The sequence below is a fragment of the Alosa pseudoharengus genome, unplaced genomic scaffold (genome assembly GCF_046254945.1).
Source record: "Alosa pseudoharengus isolate Yale_2024_CS ecotype anadromous, Long Island Sound unplaced genomic scaffold, YU_APseudo_1.1 YU_APseudo_1.1_scf_2, whole genome shotgun sequence".
Taxonomy (NCBI): Eukaryota; Metazoa; Chordata; class Actinopteri; order Clupeiformes; family Clupeidae; genus Alosa; species Alosa pseudoharengus.
In genome coordinates, this window is record NW_027468663.1 from 14,339,192 (window position 1) to 14,353,782 (window position 14,591).

The window sequence follows — 14,591 nt, forward strand, 5'->3', positions numbered from 1 at the left end:
TACATGGTTCTTACATGTTTTTTTGACTGCTTTGTTAAATTTGTTCACATTCAAATTCTGCACAAAACTCTAGGTTTGGAATGAATCATTCTTCAGTCATGATTGGGGTTGAGTGCTATAGTTTACATATCAAGCTCTAATTCCATTCGCACTACTATAAATTAGTCATGATTTTTCTTACTTAGAATAAAAAAAATAGAAAAACAGTGACACATTGACCACCAATATATGTGATTGTGTGTTTTCTCTATCCATTTTTAGTGTATGCTTTGTGGCTGCTGCGCTGCTTTTAAGAGACGATGGAAGAGAAGACGCTTGTACAACATTCAGTACACCATTAGCAGCCTATTCTAAGAACACCGCTGATTATTCAACAATTTATTAGGCTTTTAGTATTCAGGGCACTACCTAAATGCTTTGAATGACAGTTTATATTTAAACAATAATGCTGGTATGCTTGCACGATTGTATGCTTGTGATTATTTATTGTATTTATTTATCAACAGATATAGGTTATTTTAAAGGCTTGTATTTATATTTACAGGTTATTTTAAAGGCTTATTTTTTTCAGCATTTAGTGGAATTTATATCACTCTAGTTTTACTCTACACCATAACAGAATCATAAGTAAATGTCTGTAACTTCACCTGTTTAAAGTGACTGTAGCGACCATTAAAGAGCACATTAGTCTAACAGTCATTTAGTGACATCAGATGCCCGATGATTCTTTGTATTGACCACACCTAAACAAATTTTTCCAGACAATGACCAGGCCAGACACAGGATACTTTTCTCATATTTCATATATTTATAGAGACAATATACAGGAGGGCACATGTGCAATTAATCAAAAGCACAAAGAAACAAGAATCAAGCCACAAAGAAGACAGAACATCTTATGTAACACTGTGTACTATAGGCAGTGCGGATAGAAACCAGCCTTTTGTTGCCGCATGGAAATGGGAAAGTGCATGGGAATGATACTGTTTACGCCTATGTGCTGTTTAGAACTTTGGAATCACTGAAACTTTTTTTTTTCACATAATTTAAGACTTAAAGTTTTAAAACACTGTTATTTCTAGGCAATATTCATCATTAGAAAACACTTCTTTTAGTATCAGATTTGGGTTTGTTAATGGCCTAAAATGGTCACAAATTAAGAGCTTTCTTCAGAAGCCTTCATGTATTTGCAATATTTAGGCTATTCCATGCAATACACTGCCAAGAAACTTAAGATGGCACAATGTAAAGAGATGGGAGGGCCTGGAGTCCAAATGTGCAGGATAATTAAACCATCAGGGTTTCTAGTTTCAAAAACAGATGCCTATAGCAACCCCATTTCCCCCAAAATGTATTACAACAGAACCCCCCTGATATTGTCAATTTCTTTTCTTCTGAATCTGCAACTTAGAACAGAAAATAACAGGGCCACTAGACTTTCTACTCATACTATTAATTATGCAGAGGGGAAAATATTGCAGAACTGTCTTTTTCTAACTCAATTTTGTCTACCCCTGTGCATCAGATGGTCGGACTCAAATATGAGTAGCACAACTGCTCTTCTGCAAAGTGGACAATGAGGCCTTGGTTTTATGCGACAGACAGACATGCCTGTTCAGCACGTGTTTCTGAGTGAAGCTCCTTCCACAGTGTGTGCAGACGTAAGGCCTCTCGCCAGTGTGGATCCTCTCGTGTGTTCTGAGATTGCAGACGAGACCAAATCCTTTTCCACAGGTGCTGCATCTATGGGGCTTCTCTCCAGTATGTGTGATGTGATGTGCAGTCAGACTGCTCTTAGCAGTGAATGCCTTCCCACATAACGTGCACCTGAATGGTCGCCCAGGCAGGGATGTAGAATTCTTTTGATGTGTATGTGGGTGCTGCTTAAACTTGTCTGTGACGCTGACGACCTTGTTGCGTTGTGTGTAGCTGAATGAATCAACATGGGGTTCATCAGAGGATGAACACGGATATTCTGTGGGTTGAACAGGTGCATCAGACATCATGACCAATGGTGATTTATCAGATGTTGGAGTTCTGTGGGCCACGGGTCTGTGGTTCCTCTGCATGCTTATCTGACTCATCACAATAGCATTTCTGATGCTGTTTTTCAAGGGCAACCCCTGTTTTTGATGCACTATGCCGTGCCCAAACTCTTCCACAGGCTCAATCTCCGTATAGTAAGCGTCGGGATAGGATGAGAGCCTATCTGTATAACCGTCCCCCATCTTCTCTGAGATATCATCTGTAGAAGGGAAGGATTCTGGACAGTCACCCTGTAACAACAAGAACATATTGATTCTCCATATTGTGAAATCATGGAGATGTGTTAAAGGAATTATCCGGAGTAAAATGCACTTTAGATCGATTTACGGATGATTGGGGGTACATACGTTGAGTTAACATCAAAATCATGTCATTCGGATGTGTTTTGAGAAAGTTGAGAAATGTTGCCATCTTTGCTGTAGGAGTCTTATTGCTGGGTGTGTTGTAACACGCTCTGGAAATTCACAATTTCGTCGCCGTTTAAAAAAAAAAAAAACATAGTCCAGTATTTCTTTCGAAATTGAAATGAAGTTGTATGGACTGGACTATGTTTTTTTTTTTTCTTTAAAAAGGCGACGAAATTGTGAATTTCCAGAGCGTGTTACAACACACTCAGCAATAAGACTCCTACAGCAAAGATGGCAACATTTCCGGAAAGGTACTGGCTTGATGAAATTCATTCTGGACTCTCTATTCGACCACATAAAGACATCGGGATACTTCGGTTTGGCTTTAGGGACACTCTACTCACTACCACTTAAGTGTTATGTTGTTTGGAACTGTAGAAGAGGTATAAAAATAGAGTTTTGTAGTGGCGAAATTGAAATGCCCTGCTCACTTCCAGGCTACCAGTTGTGTGACTGAAAACGGTACAATCGAACTTTCTCAAAACACATCCGAATGACATGATTTTGATGTCAACTCAATGTATGTACCCCCAATCATCCGTAAATCGATCTAAAGTGCATTTTACTCCGGATAATTCCTTTAAGATGCAATACAATAGTGTGAAATTAATAAGGCCAAAGTATATTTTCCAAGGAACTACAGAGATTACAAATACATTTAGTTGGTAATTGTATTAACTCTAGAATTAGCCTATACTCCCTACCCTGCAAAGCCTACTCGAGGCTAGACTGTATTCTAATGACTATCCCAAAAGTAGAAAGAATAAGTCAGAAACAAGTGACCAACCTGGCTTGTCACAGTTAGTGGGATACTTTGCCCATCCATTGTTGGCAGGTCACTAGCTGAGGCGTTGCTGAAGGGGGGAGTTGGTGAGGGTGAAGGATCTCTTTCTCTCTTCAGACAACTCACTGGTGAAGACAGCATGGAAATAAGGTTATGGCTCTGTTAATTGACTGATCATTAACATAATGGAAATTGATGCTGATCAGAACTTACATGTCCCCGCTGTAGCTGGCTCTCCATGTACCTGAAGTTCGACTGACACATCTAAAGTGCTGCCTTTATTGCATGCGTTGCGTATTGCGCGCATTTCGCGCTCCATCAACACCAGTGATGTCCTGAGCGCCTCATTCTCTTCGCGTAAAGCTGAGGAACGTCTATTAAATACCTCCAGAATATCTATCATAGCTGCTTTTGTAAATCTCTCAACGATCTCGATAACCTCCCCTTCAAATTCGTCTACAAACAGCATTATTGCATTCAGACGTGTATGACCGTGTAGTCTATTATGTATAGCTCAGTTATAGCTTTGTTATCAGATCTTGTGTAAACTTTAAGGAAGGGGATTCCTTTTGGCGAGAGTTACCAGGACCTCAAGGCTAGGCTACTCCTTTCTTCTTCTAATTTTACAAAAGCAAAATTCTTCTTTTTCTCTTATTGTAGACCTACTGTAAATTGGAAAACGAAATGCATTACTGCCATCTACTGGGCTGAGGTTGGACCCATCGAAACCTGGACTATCATTTGAGATAATATTTCATATACTTAGTAATAAAAAAAAAAGTAACTTGGATAAATAACTTCTAGAAATTGAGAACGCGCGTTACATTTTTATCTCTAGGAACAAAAATATGTAATTTAAAGTGTATGTCTGTTTGAAATTAGAGGCTTTTATTTTGATTACTCTGACACGGAAGTAGGATCTTGATCCAGCAGTAGGTTAGGATATTTTGCTGCCATTGATGTGGGCCAAACGAATGTGACCAAAAAGATATTGTTTGTCTGTAAGAAATCATCTTTAGACAAAAATGACACACGTGGGATTCCAAACGCAAATAGCCGGTATAATAGAGGACCTTGCCAATGCCGCTGTTGCAGAAATTTGTAAAGTTGTGGAGAATGGCTACGCTATTTTACAAATAGAAATATCCCAAAGCCGCAAACAAAACGACGCTTTAAAAAGAAAGATACAGTTGCTAGAGGCTGACAGGGATTTTGCATCGAAATACAACCGGGATAGACTTTCATCAGTTAATCAAACTTGTAAAATTCCTGTTAAAAAGTCACCGAAAAAGAGAGCCAGAACAGTGGGTAAGTTTCAGGCTGGCTACTCGCCTTGAGTTTCACTCTCTTTTGATGATGGAGAACATGTTATGTTATATCATGGCATGTCCCTATCATGCCTTGTCAAGGGAACTTAGCAATTTCTTTAAGTTCTTCAAAATGTATCTGTAATTTCTTGGTGGTTTTCTTTCTTTTCTAAAAAAAAAAAACATTCTAAACTGTTGAATTAACGCTTGTTAATTAATGCTGCAGTATACGGAATGACCAGAGTGAGACAAAAACATAAAGCTGTGAAAGAATGGGCTACAAAAATGAATGTGGAAATATGAAGAAGAACAAATGAATACATAAGTAAAAACAAAATAAGGACATATGAAGGAAGATTGTTTTTCAATTCAGCATTCTGTTTTTTCAATTACTTTTTTTTCTATAAGGCTTTTGTTGTAGCCTACACTAGGTTTTGCCTTTCCTGTATTACTATTGATATGCTTTTTGCTCTATTGCCATTGCTTTTTCTCTACTGCCATTGTTTTTCCTTGAAGGGGCATGCTGTCAATCAACATGGCGTTAGGCTGGCCCAAATCAATTCCTGCTCTAGAATTCACAGATTTGTAGGCCCACACCTTCTCACAGATGTATTTTATTTGCTTCATTTCAATCTATCAGTCAGTCATCATTCCAAAGGGTCACTACCGTTACATGCCACTTTGCCAGGTTTCTGCTGCACAGTGTAGGCTAGAGGAGTTGATTAGTAGGCCAGAAGACAGCCTTCTACGAGCCATCTTAGACTACATTTTTTTTTTCCACCAGACAATCCTGAAAATGAAGCAGTCGAAGTTCATCAAATGGATGGAACGTCTGGATTCAACAGTGAAGATGCCAGAAAAATAAATGTATGAATGTGGAAAAATATGCATTCACTTGAGGAAATCAATTGTTATGTTTTTTTTCCTTTCTTTTCTGAATTACTAGTGTATCATCTTGTTAATTTAAAAAAGAGCTTTCCGAATTAAGGAGATAGGAACGTCATTAATTAAGATATACAGGGCATTTTTACTGTTAATGTTTATGCATTATGCTTCTATACACGATGCTGAATAACTCTTGCTGTTTTTAAATGAAGATGAAATGTGTTGAGAATTCATTAAAAAGAAAATGTTGATGTATAGGTCTGTTAACTAAAAGTATGTATAGCAGGTGTCCAGTAGAAAATAGTTTGGCTCTAAGTTGTGTAAATCTCATGTTATGTTTGTCAGTCTGGTTGCACAGTGGGGGTGATTCCTGATGTCATTACAATCAAAGAAGAACGAATGGTAAACACAAGCGACTGTATACATGTGGATGACATGGAAGGTAAGCAAATGCAGATGAATGCATTTCACAGAGAACTTCTTTTTCCATAATCACAAAATTATTCTGATCTTCTTGCTATACTACAGTGCAAAAACACGGAGACAAATCAGTGGATGCTCAGCACAGAACAATAGACACGATGCCGGAAATGTTGGACTGCAGAAACATAGAGGTTTGTCGGGCAGGTTCTCTTCTTATTATACAGTTACATTGTTTTTTTGAATTCCTGTGGTCAAATAGGTTTACACACACACACACGTACACACACTCACAATCATTAATCTGGTTCATTTGACCCTGGAAACTAGAAAACAGCTGTCATTATCAATGAATGAGATGTAAAGAATTACATATTGTATTGTGTTTTACTGTAAAGGCATGCTTGAAAGTAAGATAAAGGATGATGTTTGAGCCGACAGAAGTTATTTTGTTTACATTATAATCTCTGTGTTACCTGTCATGTGTTGCAGTGTGCTGCCATTGACACAGGTGAACATATCAAGGATGAGAGCCTGGATGCGTATATCAAAGATGATGAGCCCCATATATTTGAAGGTATCGAAAGAAATAAAAATGCCATTTTTATAGTTTGACCCCATACAGTCATATGTTTTTCATGTGTTTGATGTCTTCATGTTTTTGAAGTCATGTCTTTGGATTGTTGTTCCCTGAACAAACCAGAATCAGAAATGCAAGATGACACAAGGGACACTCTCTCAGAAACACATGAAGGATTATCAACATCTTATAGAGGCAGCAATGACACCATCAACCAGCATTCTTTGTTAAACCCTGACCATGACACAGGCTCCTTCAGCAATTTCCATCCTGTCAACTCTCTATGCCATGAAGGAAATAGCTCCAACTGTTCCTACACCACAGCAACAGATCTACACCAAGAGAAAATCTATCATGTTGACAGTTTCAGGCACAGAAGTGAATTGTCCAGAGACCCTGGAAGTGTATCTCCTGAATCAACCATGGTTGGTGAAATGCCCTCACTCAGTGCTCTTTCTACTACTCTAGAGTACACAGGCGTTCAGTATAGACCGCATAAGCAGTGGTTTGCGGGTAAGAAGGGGGGCAAGGCTTGCCCGAGTGGCAGCAGTCTGTTCGAGCACCAGCGAGTGCATTCTGGAGAGCGCCGCTTTGTTTGCCCTCTTTGTGGCAAAAGCTTCACGCAGGCTTCCAGTCTCAAAAAGCACCAGAGCATTCACACGGGGGAGAAGCGTTTCCGGTGTTCACACTGCGGGAAGCACTTCTCGGACCCCAGCAACCTCCGCAAACATGTCAGCATTCATACTGGAGAAAGACCCTTCCGTTGTGGTCAGTGCGGAAAAACATTTAACCAGTCGTCCAACCTTAAAACACACATGAAGATTCACACAGGTGAAAAGCCATTCAGCTGTGAGGGCTGTGGCCAGGTGTTTGCCTATAAGATAAGTTTAGTGAATCACCAGCTAAAGAGCTGCTTAGGTGAGCAGAACTTGATGGGACAAATGCACATGGCTTCCATGGAGAAAAGACTGGATTCTAGTATTTAATTTCCCTCAAAAGGTCATAGAGATGTGTAAAAACTGGTCAATTTGTAACATGCAAGTATGTGAAAAGATATTTATACTTTGGTAGATGATTGACAGGTAATTTGGTTTATTTGCAATGTGGTGATCAAGGGCCTGTTTCCGGAGTTCATCAGCAGTGACTCGTTCCATCTACCCCCCACCCATTATTGTTTAAGAAGTTGCTTAATGTACTCATGTCATGTCATGTCATGTCTAAAATGTCACACTCGGTTATATTATGTACCGTTATGCAGTACATTTAGTATTTTTACCTCACCAGAACATGAACACTCATTTTAAACCACCAGGACATTTGGATGAATATACAAAATGCTGAATCTTTTTCATGTATGCAAATATACCCGAGCAAAATAATGTTGTGATGAAGTTAAGGTTATTTGGAATTTACATCAAGTATTTCCCTTCACTGTACCGACACACACATGCACACACATTTTGACTATTTATCAAACATTAATAAAGTGCCTGCTCTGCTACACTTATCAATGCTTGTGTTGTGGAATACATGTAAAACAGGTTGTGTAAATGTAGGGTGTCTCAGATATATGTTATTTATTAATCCCTAATAAATGGCATCACATTTCTACCCCCACAGAAAGAGGAGAAAAACAGCTGTGTAATACTGTTAGACATTATTGTGAAAAAGAAAAATAAACATTTCACCCCATGGGCCCTAATTTTAGTGAAGGACAAAGTGCAAAGTCTTACGTATAACAGCTAATTTAATTACTTGGCAAAATTAACCAAAACCAACACTGTGGTTAAACGTGCCTTGCCTTGCCTAAATTCCATTTTTCAGCTCAACGTCTCATCCACTGCGGTCCTCAGAGTGTTTGCTGTGTTGCCTGTCCATTAATGCTAAGACAGTCAAGACTGTTTTTTTCAGTAAAAACTGAAGAATGGGAATGGGTTACCTGAAGTTGTACCTTGTGGTGGTTTTAGTACTTTCAAGACATGGACTCATTTGTTCACCATGCACTTAATTAATGACTCATTTGTTCACCATGCACTTAATTAATGAACTCTCTTACAGGGTTATGGTGTCGTGTATGGTGGGTTTTGTTAAAACTAGTATTTTCATTGTTGAAATGTGATATTGTCATTAACGTTGATACTGTTGTTATTATTAGTTATTATGTTCAATATAGGTTTTTCAACTTTATTTTAAACTTATTAACTATTGTTAACTAGTAGTGTTTACTGGATACAGATAGATAGATAGATAGATAGATAGATAGATAGATATAGATTGATAGATACTTTATTGATCCCCAAGGGGAAATTCAAGGTCCCAGTAGCTCAAGACATAACACACAACATACACTACAGCATAAACAGGATGATAAAAAGAAAACAAATCCACATCACTAATAAGGGCAGTAAAAGATACTAAGTAAAAGATAAATCAAGGATCCACATGATTGTACTAAGGATGCTGGTCCGGTAGTATAACTATATGGGCAATATACACAAAAAATGTAATATAAGAATTATAGCAGCAGTGCAAGGATAGGTTTGGTTTAATGTAATAGGGTATCAGCCATTGGTCAAGTATGAAGTTAGACCACAGTCCGGACTAGGGGATGGAGGGAGGCAGGGTGCGATTTGTGTAAAAACCAGAGGGGGGGATGATTTTGAATAAGTTTGTAACCCCCCCACCCAAAAAAAAAAAAAAAATGAACGAACGATTCATAGCCTAGTAATGTCATGGCTAATAATACCCTATATTATTTTTGCAACCTTTGTAACGTTTTAGTTTTAGTTTACCGTGGTGTATGACTTTAAACAGCGAGTGTGCTTGGTATGATGATCAGCTCATCTAATGCAGGGTAGGACTACGTTTTGACAAGCATACAAATTCACCTTGTTCTTGCCCCATCTGAAATGACTTCTCTACTTTTGCTGCCTCCATCCTTTCTGTATTTGTTGTGTAAAAAACGTTGTATATGATGGCACTGAAGTCTTAAGTTAGTGAATTGGCTAACAGTGTTAGTTGGTAACCACATTGCGCTACACGCTGCGTAGGCTACGTGCATTCTCTCTCCTGCTGATTTGCGTTCAGTAGCCAAGTGCGTAATATTGCAAAAGTTGAAAAAATAAATGTGTTTATTGTAGCCTACAGAAAATAAATAGCCTATCATACTGTCAGTTAATTGCCTACAGTGCAGTGAAGAGTTTGGAGAGTAAAGTTATAGGGCAACTTGAAGTTTTATGAAAATAATTTACGAACCAGAACATAAAGACCATGAAGCTTCTATTTCTTGCAGCTGTTAAAACACCCGCTAGATAGTTTAAATACCCACCAACATTCGTTTTTGCAGTACAGATTATTTCTAAAAGTTATTTGTCTACTACTGGCTGATTTATCAAACGAGTGCTTTCTCGTTCGTCCTCCGCAAACTAAAGGTGTTTCGGTAGAGAGCCATTGAATAAGCGATGCCAAGCAATTTCTGTAACACTTTTTGTGACATTCAGCAAATATCTCCTCATTTAATATAAGTTCCTTCGGACAATAGGCCTACGTTCTACTCTACGTGCAGTTGTCCTTCATCTCAGTTGCATCGGTTTTCTAATTTTGAAGGTTCTAAAACATTATGCTTCACTGAATCCTTCTCGTTTTCTTTCATTTGTCCAGCTAACTTTTCCATTGAACCTAGCCATTTATGATGGATTACACTCGACATTCTGAAATGTCCTGCACGATCAAGGCCAAATTAAGTTATCACGCAGCCACTGTGTCAGCAGCATCAGTGCTGACGGTGACGGTGCGTTTCTGATGTCAGATTATTATGTAGGCTAGCCTACTAGACTGTTCTCACGTTGCAGCGCTTTACTTATATGAAGTAGCATTAATCAATATGAGGGGCAGAGGGGGATAAATGTTGTCCCCCCCGACGATAAAAATAATTTAGCAGAGGTAGGGATAGGAAAACCAGAGGGGGGGAAATCCTCACCATCCCCCACTACAAATCGCACCCTGGAGGGAAGTTTGTTCAAGTGGGCTAAAATAGCTAGTATACAGTGTAAGCAGTAACACAGTGGACAGCCAGAGGTCATGGAAGTGTAGAGGAATGAATGAAACCTTTATTGCCCTAAGGGGGAATTTGTCTATGCAGAAAAGTCTATCTTTCCTCTTCCCTTTAGTGAAGCATTGAAGAGTTGTATGGTCCATGAGGACAGGCCCGGGGTGGGTAATCGGGAGAATCGGGAGAATTCCCGGTGGGCCGCTTCACTTTTGGGGCGGTCGAGGAAAAGAAATATTGACATTTGTCACGTTAGTCTATCTTCTCTTAAAGTAGGCTATACACGTTCCGCATTCTGTGCATGACACCGTTGCCTCTGTATGGGTTGTAGCCTACCATGTGAGGGAGTTCTCCCCTCCCAAAAAGAGTTGGTTGGGTCCATATGGCCAGTCTTTTCCAAAAAGTTTTCTCTGATAGCTACGGATATCCGGGCCGGCCCAGTAGCCATAAGCGTCAGGAAGGATGGATGTAGAAAGAGGCCAGGAGGGATGAAACGGCCAGGTAGAATGCTGCTAAATGTGCCAAGCTTCCAGATTACAGACAAAAGTGGCAACTGTAAAGAGAGATAGCCTATAGGCAATGATTAGCCTATTGACAATGTAATTATTGGGCTAATATTGGACGTTTGTCAAGCTATTCGCAAGCAACATATTAAATTACTTTAAAATGAGCCTTTTGTATCCGATTCATAGACTTTGCAGTATGCAAATATTGATAACAAAACTGAAGCATGATCTGTGTAGGCCTATGCAATAAAAATTGTAGCCTCTGAGCAGCAGATCAACCAGTCGACCACTGAAAATGATGAGCCCGAAATTAGTGATGAGGAGGCCATGACTACAGGGACAAGTATAGAGGATAATTTATAGTTATTTAATGTAAGAAAGAGCAATTATGCTACATGATAAACATATATGCCTTGTTTGCTCAGAAGAGGGTGTAGTAAAGGAGTAGGCTAAATCACCTAACAACATTATAGCCTACCCATGCAAAAACATAGCCTAAACATTAGTTCAATATGCCTCTTTGTGGGAAGCGTGGGATAGGCTACATTTCAAAGGCTTTCTTTCTTTCTTTCTTTCTGTTTTTGTTAACTTGTGGAATAGTGGAATATTTTTTGTTAACTTCTCAGTTGAAGTGAATTATAACCTTTACACATTTGTTGAACCATGGTAGTAATAAAAACTACAGGATAGTAAAAGCTGAAATGTTGCTTCATTTATCCAATTTCCACCACTATGGAAAACATGGGCCGGTCTTGGGCCTGAAACTCCCGGGCTGAAAAGTGGCCCCACTCCGGCCCTGCATGAGGACAAATGACTTCCTCAGTCTCAGTTGTGCATGGCAGTGAGCGTAGTCTCCAACTGGTCAAGCTCTTTTGCTTTATGATGATTCTGTGGAGTGGATGACAGTCATTGTCCAAAATGCTGATCAGTTTGTTCAGGGTCCTTTTGTCTGAAATTAAAGTGATGCACTCCAGTTCAGCTCCCACAACAAAGCCAGCTTTCCTTACCAGCGGGACCAGTCGCCCAGCATCCCTCTTCTTAGTGCTTCCTCCCCAGCATACCACAGCATAGAAGAGGACACTAGCAACAACAGACTGGTAAAACATCCAGAGGAGTTTGCTACTGACGTTGAAGGAACGCAGCCTCCTCAGGAAGTACAGCCTGCTCTGCCCTTTCTTGTAGAGTGCTTCAGTGTTGGCTGACCAGTCCAATTTATTGTCCAGTATCCCCAGATACTTGTAAGTGTTTACCACCTCCACATTGACCCCCTCAATGGTGACTGGCAGCAGAGAGGGCTTAGACCTCCGGATACCATCTCCTTGGTCTTAGCAGTGTTGAGTTGTAGGTGGTTGAGTTTGCACCATTGCACAAAGTCCTCCACCAGGCTCCTGTATTCCTCCTCCTGTCCATCCCTGATGCACCCCACAATTGCAGTATCGTCTGAAAACTTCTGCATGTGGCATGACTCTGTGTTGTAGCAGAAGTCAGACGTGTACAGAGTGAACAGGACTGGAGAGAGCACTGTTCCCTGTCGAGCTCCGGTGCTGCTGATCGCAGTGTATGTCAGAAAGGCAGTTCTTCAGTCTAATGAACTGTGGCCACTCTGTCAGGTCTGCAATCCAGGATACTAGGTGAGCATCCATACCCATCTGCAGGAGCTTGTTACCCAGTCTGAGGGGTTGGATGGTGTTAAAAGCACTGGATAAGTCAAAGAACATGATTCTCACACTTTTCCCCTTGTCCAGGTGGGAATGTGTCCTATGTAGGAGATATCATCCACGCCAACTTTCTCCTGGTATGCAAACTGTAGCGGGTCTAGTGCATGGCGTATAGGGTCTGAGTATCCCCAAAACCAGAGGGGGTGGGGGGGGGGGGGTGCGTCTGGTGGCTGGAGACTGGTGGCTTGTGACCAGCGTCAGTGTAGTTGCATTGTTCATGGTCATCTTGTGGGGGAGGGGTGAGGATCTCCCTTAACAGAGCTGCTACTCTTCCTCAGACCAGTGATGGTCTTCATTCCATCCCAGACCTCCTTCACATTGTTCTCCTGCAATTTCTGTTCCACCTTCGTTCTGTATTCCTCCTTAGCCTCTTTCAGCCTGATATAGGTCTACTGTAAGTCACATTGGACAAAAGCATCTGGCAAATACCATAACCTGATTTTTCCTCATTTTGACCCTCTGCCCCCTTTCACATCTGTCCCCCCCAATGTTTACTCCATGGATATGGCCTTGCTTTGTAACAGTCAGCCACAACGCTTCTGTTGGATTTTGGTTTTGGAGGATGATCACTGAAAGGATCTGTAAAAGAGTTATCCAAAGATGCTGAAAAGGCAAGCCAATGGCTATGGCTGAGGCGATCCCAGACTACTTGGGGTCATTTGTAACCTTTCACTGACTTGTGAAATCTTGTTTCTCGAGTGGTGGTTGTTGGTGCCCGCACCAATGGCTTATGTTGATTACTGGGTTACTGATTGTATCATAAATGACCACAGCAACAAAGAGGATTGATTGAAGACTTTGTTGGAATTTGATGGTGCCAACATCAAGGGCATGTGGTTTGTCTAGTTATGTTGCTGATTAGATCATAAACAGACACAGCAATGAAGAGGATTGATTAAAGCAGTGTTTTTCAACCACTGTGCCGGGGCACACTAGTGTGCCGTGAGAGATCATCAGGTGTGCCGCAGAAAATTACCCAAATGTCACTCACTGGTCCAGAAAAGCAACTGTTTGAACTCATTGATTGTATGATTGCACTATTTGTGGTATGCAGGCATTGTACAACGGGGGCCCCATATCCAGTATTCACAGAATCATCACATATCCAGTTCATAACAACAATTAAATTAGATATAGTCACCTACAAATGAAACAGAGGTCGCTTGTTTTATTGAGCAGGTCTTCCATAGAAGCCATAATAAGGCCATATCTGTGTATTATTTGAAATTTTTGGCTATGGTATGTTTATTTTTTCTTCACACAGGATGTTAGTGTGCCATGGGACATTTTAAGTGTCAAAAGTGTGCCGTGGCACAAAAAAGGTTGAAAAACACTGCATTAAAGAATGTGTTGGAATTTGATGGTATTTATGACCCTACCCATACTTATACTTAAGTATGAGTAATTCTTCTACTTAGCCTACGCCAAACCCATGTGGATTGTTTATTGTCAAATTATCTCAATCGTATTTTCATCTGACCAGAACACTATTCAAGGCAAAGCCCCAGTAGCCTAGCCTGACGTAGTCATACTCAATTCTAGTCAGAATATGAGTCTGATACTGCTCCATTGGGACGTAATTATGGGGCGTGTTTCAACCGATACAGGGGGGGGAATGCCTCTGCACTCAATTGGATAGACCTAACCAATCAGAGCAACAAAATAGCTTACCGTGAGGTGTAGGAAGAAAACACACAAACCATCCTTCTTCCCCTATATATCCCACCGTTTTTAAAAATAATTCTGTTGAACAGTGGTATGCTACAAACATGTTAAACAGCTGGGAAAGGCTGTTGCAAATCCCTCGAACAGGTGGTCAATCAGAGATTTCAAACGAATGAGGGAACATGTCGCAATGCAACAGCGCTGTTTTCCCTTTGGCCAGTGTTT

The 14,591-nt window shown here is 40.3% G+C and overlaps 2 protein-coding genes across 2 annotated transcripts; one reads left to right on the forward strand and one right to left on the reverse strand.

Moving 5' to 3' along the window:
- Nucleotides 1-820: 820 nt before the first annotated feature.
- Nucleotides 821-3,967, reverse strand: LOC143135064 (uncharacterized). The gene is made up of 3 exons (XM_076295794.1): nucleotides 3,451-3,967; nucleotides 3,241-3,362; nucleotides 821-2,276 (listed from the first exon to the last, which is right to left on the reverse strand). The coding sequence occupies exons 1-3, from the start codon at nucleotides 3,704-3,706 to the stop codon at nucleotides 1,536-1,538; spliced, it is 1,119 nt and encodes a 372-aa protein (XP_076151909.1). The 5' UTR covers nucleotides 3,707-3,967; the 3' UTR covers nucleotides 821-1,535.
- Nucleotides 3,968-4,163: 196 nt separating this feature from the next.
- Nucleotides 4,164-7,936, forward strand: LOC143133902 (uncharacterized). Its single transcript, XM_076293851.1, has 6 exons — nucleotides 4,164-4,545; nucleotides 5,329-5,411; nucleotides 5,775-5,871; nucleotides 5,958-6,043; nucleotides 6,342-6,426; nucleotides 6,553-7,936. The coding sequence occupies exons 1-6, from the start codon at nucleotides 4,263-4,265 to the stop codon at nucleotides 7,413-7,415; spliced, it is 1,497 nt and encodes a 498-aa protein (XP_076149966.1). The 5' UTR covers nucleotides 4,164-4,262; the 3' UTR covers nucleotides 7,416-7,936.
- The last annotated feature ends 6,655 nt before the right edge of the window (nucleotides 7,937-14,591 follow it).